The sequence below is a fragment of the Nanorana parkeri genome, unplaced genomic scaffold (assembly GCF_000935625.1).
Source record: "Nanorana parkeri isolate BGI_ZX_2015 unplaced genomic scaffold, ASM93562v1 scaffold461, whole genome shotgun sequence".
NCBI classification, from domain to species: domain Eukaryota; kingdom Metazoa; phylum Chordata; class Amphibia; order Anura; family Dicroglossidae; genus Nanorana; species Nanorana parkeri.
Genome location: NW_017306729.1, coordinates 1153857 through 1159614, shown reverse-complemented (window position 1 = coordinate 1159614; position 5758 = coordinate 1153857). Strand labels below are relative to the sequence as shown.

The window sequence follows — 5758 nt, the reverse complement described above, 5'->3', positions numbered from 1 at the left end:
TTTATAAACTTTTATTTTTTATATTTATTTATTTTATTTTATTCATTAATTTTTTATTAAATAGTTTTATGTTTTACTTTACTTTTAGGGGCTTTGGGGAATTATTAGGGGTCTAAACAGAGTCCCCTAACACAGTCCTCAATCTCTTTTTCTGCAGCCCCTGTTATAAATGAACAGGAATCATCTATACTGAGTGTTCCTGTTCATTCATAACTTGAGGACAGAGTATGTTTACTATAACCACAATCATGAATGAACAGGAGGTGATGTAGATCACTTCCCATGCATTCATAATTGAGGATATAGTAAACATACCATGTCCTCAATTATGTACAAACACTCAGCGTTCACAGATCGCTGAGTGTTTGGATTGGCTCTCCTTTCTGACAGCTGTCACAGGAGGCTGAGCGAGCGGTGCGGGAGGAGCTCAGCCTCCTGTGACAGCGTATGCTATCTCCGCCCACACACCGCTCTTTCGGACTGTGACAGGAGGCTGAGCGGTGTGGGAGGAGAGACGCCGGTCGCTCACAGCGCTCTCCTCCCACAGCGCTCAGCTGTCTGTCACAGCGGGGAGGAAAGAAAGCAGGGATGTGCCAATGTATCAGCAGGGAAATGGCACTTTCGGCATTTAGCTTCGGCGCCCGATATATCGGTGCATCCCTAAAAAACACTAATGATAATTCTGACCAATAAATGGCATATGTATTTGTAGCATGTACATATTTATACATGATCTAGAAATTCTACATGATACTTAATGATAATCTCAACTTGATCTTTTGTCTGCCATGAAAATTCTATAAGTTCCTAAAATATTGTAACAGTATTTGCTGGCTGAGCCAGTGATTCAGATGATACTGGATAAAATCCCATTTCATTGAATCAACTTACCAATCATGCCAAATGCTCTATCACCATTACAGTCTATAAAAAAAGGAATAACGCTATGGACCACAGACGGTTGTGGGTCCAAGCATGGCAAATCATAATAAAAAATAATGAGGTTTGGAAAACACTATTTTGGTCTGCCAAACAGAACAATTAATCATCAACAGTCACATTAGAAAATTGCAGTTAGACCTGGAACAAATGTAGCCACATCATTAGAGAGACATTTTGTTTCTCATTGAGCATGTTATTGGTAACTATGATTTGGCTTTAAAGATGTGTTAGCATTAAACATAATGCTTTCTATTAGCATGCATTTCAATATTTGAAATAATTTTTTTTAATAAACCAGCAAACTCTGCCAATATCAGCTGATGTACATTGCTTGCAACTAAAGTGTATTTACTACTTTAATGTATTATATGCATTGTTCCAATTGCATCATATGGAAATAATAATGCATTATGTCTATTTGTTGTCTAGGCTTACGATCTAGTATAACGCATGGCTATTAACAAGTAGAGAATCGATTTTGAAAATACTAACTGCTGCTAACTAGTAACAACAGCTGGCATGAAAGGGTTTTACATGCACTGGCACAAGCATTTCACTTCAAGTACTAAACTTCTACAGTATATATGCACTTACCTAAAATAAGCATGATCTCTGCCAGTGAAAAGATCTTTAACCCCTTCATGACTGAGCTAGTTTTCAGTTTCTGTTCATAAATGACTGACACACTTTTTACATTTTTGCTGTGTGATTCTTCCACAGCAGTAATATACTTTCTTACTAAATGTACCCACACATATTATATATTGTTTTTTAGAGGACAGATAGGGCTATATAATTATATCACATATGTGTACCTAACCCCTCACTTAGTTTGAATAAAATAAAAAAATGAAGAAAAAAACTAGAAGAAAACACTTTTGTTTCATATGTTTTGATTATTATTATTTTTTAAAGAATTTTTTATATTAATTATAGTATAAAATATATATTTATATATAATTTCTATTTTCCTAATTTTGTTTTACACTTTATTTAATTTTTTTACACTTTGTAAAAAATTTTTTTTTTTTAAACGTATTTTTTTCTTGTCAGTTTATATCAAGCAGTCACTATGACTGCTTGATAAATTAACATTTTTTTAAAACATTTTTGGCTATTAGGCTGTTCCAAACTTAGGAACAGCTAATAATAACCTTAGAGACTGATACTGACTTTAGTCAGATTCAGATCTCACTAAAAGCTCTTTGATCGTGCCTAGACAATCAGAACTGATACATTTCACTCAAAAGATATACATTGTATCTTTTGAGTGAAATGTATCTAAACATCGGGCTCTCGAGCTGTCAAAACAAATAGCAGAGAGGTGAGTCACTGCTACCTCTCCGCTATTTTCAGCTGTCAACTACAGGATCGCAAATTGCGATCCTGTATTTGCATGTAACGGCTTCATTCTTTCAGTAATGAAAGGAAGAAGCTTTTACAAAAAGCTTAATTATTTCACGAATGAATGCCTCAATACTGAGGCATTCATTAATGACTGGTAACAGCTGAGAATCAGCTGTTACGGTACCAGCTTTACAAAGCCTGATATAACTCGTCACGTACAGTGTACGTGGCCAGTCATATAGGCACAAAGTGCCGGGACGTACACTGTATGTCTCCCGTCATGAAGGGGTTAAAAGTTTAAGCTATTCTAATATTTTTCATAGTCAACTAGGAATATGGGGATCTTGCAGCTGACCAGAGAAAAAAGGGTTATTACTGTGCCCAACTATGAGGTGTATTCACTCAGCTGCCGTAGACCGACCTAAAGCAAAGTGAGCCGAATGCTGTTCGGCTATTCACTTCAGGCCGGTACGGTCGGGAGCTGTATGGGCTATGGTGAATAGCCCGTACAGCAGCCCTTCGGTTCTACTGAACCAAAGGGGTCCTGGGGCCGAAGCTAGCCGAAGGATCGGCCGAAGCTACGGTTAGATCCTTCGGCTGCTTCGTGAATAAACCCCTATGTTTGTTTATCATGTGTTTCAAATGTGTTTTTAATGTCTCCCAGGTCTGATGAACAACTGCTGAGATAAGATATCAGCCAGGCAGAGCATTGTTTCCGGTTAGTCTGCCAACTCAGACTTGCATTGTAAGATAAAACATGCTGGCACAACTATTGGTGTACCATTGCAAAGCAAGTTGCAAAGGTGCCCCATGTAGCTATATAATTACAAACTAGAAACAGAAACAATGTGTTTAAATACCACACACTAATAACATTATTTACTGCAAGGTGATCTATTTTACATCTATATGCATTATGCAAAACAAAGCAAACAATGTATATATACACCAAAAAAATACAAATCTGGCAAACCAAGAATGCTGCCTGGTAAGCACAGGGCAAGAGGGATAAAGAAAATATTATGTTGATAACAGTCTTTTTGTCCTTTAGCATGTAGCTGATAAATTGGAAAAAAAATCAGGACCCTCTGAAAACATGAGCCAAGTGCAGAAGGACACTTTCAGGAAGAGGCAGATGCATGATTGCACTTGTTTTGGTTGGGGCACAACATTTGTTACTCACTCACCCATTGTACGGGTCAAGTACTTGCAAAAAAAATGCACCTTCAAAAGATGTTAAAATGTTGCTTTTTAAATAAATCTTTAATACAAAACAAATACACATTACTCCTTCCCTTCCTCATACTATTCTACAATAATGAACTTTGCATGAACCTGAAAACCAATCAATCGGTTTTACTTTAAAGTGTATTTCCACCCTTGTAAATATTTGAAATATCCCAATTTTATGTTTGTTATGTGTTCCCATTCACACCTAAAATATTTTTTATTTCTTTTAATATTTCTTACTTGTATAGGTATTTTTGTGGAGTGGGTTTATATATAGGACTCTATAGACAGCTTTTATTGCTTAGAATAGTTGGCAATGTGAAATAAGGGAACAGGCATGAGGGACAATTCTTTTTTAAAGTGCATTAATATACAATGCACCACCCAAGCCTTGATGCGCATTGTGATGCATTTATATGTGTTTTGATGTGTCAACGTGCATTATGCTGCATGTTGATGTGTGCATTTGTATAATGAAAGGAAAATTTTAGATTTTCTATATTTTGTATTTAACCAGATAAATAAGAAATGTTCTATGAGTCGAGTTCTCCAGTGCAAGTCTAGTACTACAGGGTTTCAGATAACTATTTTATATTAATGCTGTTAATAAAGAGCTGAATGGCAAAATATCAGATTGCACACAGGTAAAATATTTAGCTGAGTAACTTATTCTACTCCTGTCATAGCAGAGATTATGTCCATCTAGACCTTCAGCGTGCAGAAACAGACAAATAAGTGCAGACTAGTTGCACTAGTGACGCCCAGCAGGCTGTGCAAGTACTGTATCATGGATGTATTTGCTTTAAATGTGTATCTGTAAAAAAAATTTTCATTATAAACCCCTAAAAATGTTATAAACATGTAAAAATACATGTAAATAGTAATTCATATGCATCTATTAAACTACTTCTTATTATATAATTTTGTATCTTAAGTTTAAAAGATAGTTATGGTTGTTTTAAACTATTTTATGTTTGCAGCATTCTGATTCCAACTGCAACTTAAAGAAAAGAATTAACTCAATGGCAATCTCTCAAGGCGATGTATCACTTGAAGACAATGTACCACCCTATGGAGCAACATATTGTCAACAGACTGATGTTCCTGCTGCAGACCTCACACAACTTGGAATCTCATCAAGTCCTCATAGTGGAACTAGTAAAATAGACCAGTATGCCAGAATACTCTTTCCTTTGGCATTTGCAGGATTTAATTTAGTATACTGGGTGGTCTATCTCTCCAAAGACACAATGGAGTTAAATCGCCGTATTTGAAGTTTTAGAGAAAGAAAGAAATGGTGAGCAACTCTTATGTGTGACTGGCATTTCAAATTAAATACTGTATCATTAAAATAGGCACACTATTAACAGCTGTTTTAATGTAATTAGCCAAATGCAATTATGTGCAATGCTGTTTGCATATCTGTATTAAATAACCAAACGTAAAATTATATTAAATTGCGTAAAATTGTTTTTTAGTCCTGGTCCATAAATGTGCATTGTTTAAGTTATCCTTTTAGATTCATAGGTAAAATAATGAAGGTATATTAATGCTACTGTTTAGGAAACCTATGATGGGCTGCTAGGAAACACTTAAAAGAGAACTATGGCCTTACCCGTTTTGGCCATAGTTCTCTTCAGGGTCACACAAGGACATACACTAATGTCCTCCATTGAACCAAAACTCAGTGTATAGCGGGCTATTGACTGACAGCTGGCTCTGCTTTTCTTGAGGCAGAGCCAGTTGTGCCCACCCCTCCCCATCCGTTCCTCCAGTCAGCACTGGAGAAACATAGAGGGGAGAATGCAGGAAGAGGATCAGGAAGACAGCGATCAGCAGTATGTGTTCCCTGACTTCCTGATCAATAGAGCCGAACTTTGAGCTTCAGTGTCACAGGTCAGCTTGAATTATGGGGATGAGTGTTTTTCACTCACCCCATAATGCTCTTTTAAGTCCAGCAACGATTTGCAGTAGCAAAGACCGATCTGCCCATTAAACAGAACTCTTGGCTGAAAAAAATACCCTTGTAGTGGGCACCCAGCACTGCAAGTGTTAAATGCCCATTTTTTTGTGCAATCTAAGTTTATTGACATTTTAAAGTACAAAACAATAGACACACAACAATAACCATCATGGTCATAACCAATAAGTAACCTCAGCATGGCTGAAGGAGTCAGTTACAATAAACAGTATGTGTACAAAAATAAAGGAATATCCACAAAAAAAAAAAAAACACCGA

The 5758-nt window shown here is 36.4% G+C and overlaps 1 protein-coding gene across 1 annotated transcript in view; it reads left to right on the top strand.

The window, feature by feature from the left end:
- Positions 1-4834, top strand: part of LOC108790287 (gamma-aminobutyric acid receptor subunit alpha-6-like) — a gene marked incomplete at its 5' end in the record, with an annotated part of 23144 nt that extends 18310 nt beyond the window's left edge. The window contains one exon of the mRNA XM_018560513.1: positions 4500-4834. Coding sequence (XP_018416015.1) covers positions 4500-4793 — 294 coding nt within the window. The remainder of the gene's footprint in view (positions 1-4499) is intronic.
- Positions 4835-5758: the final 924 nt, after the last annotated feature.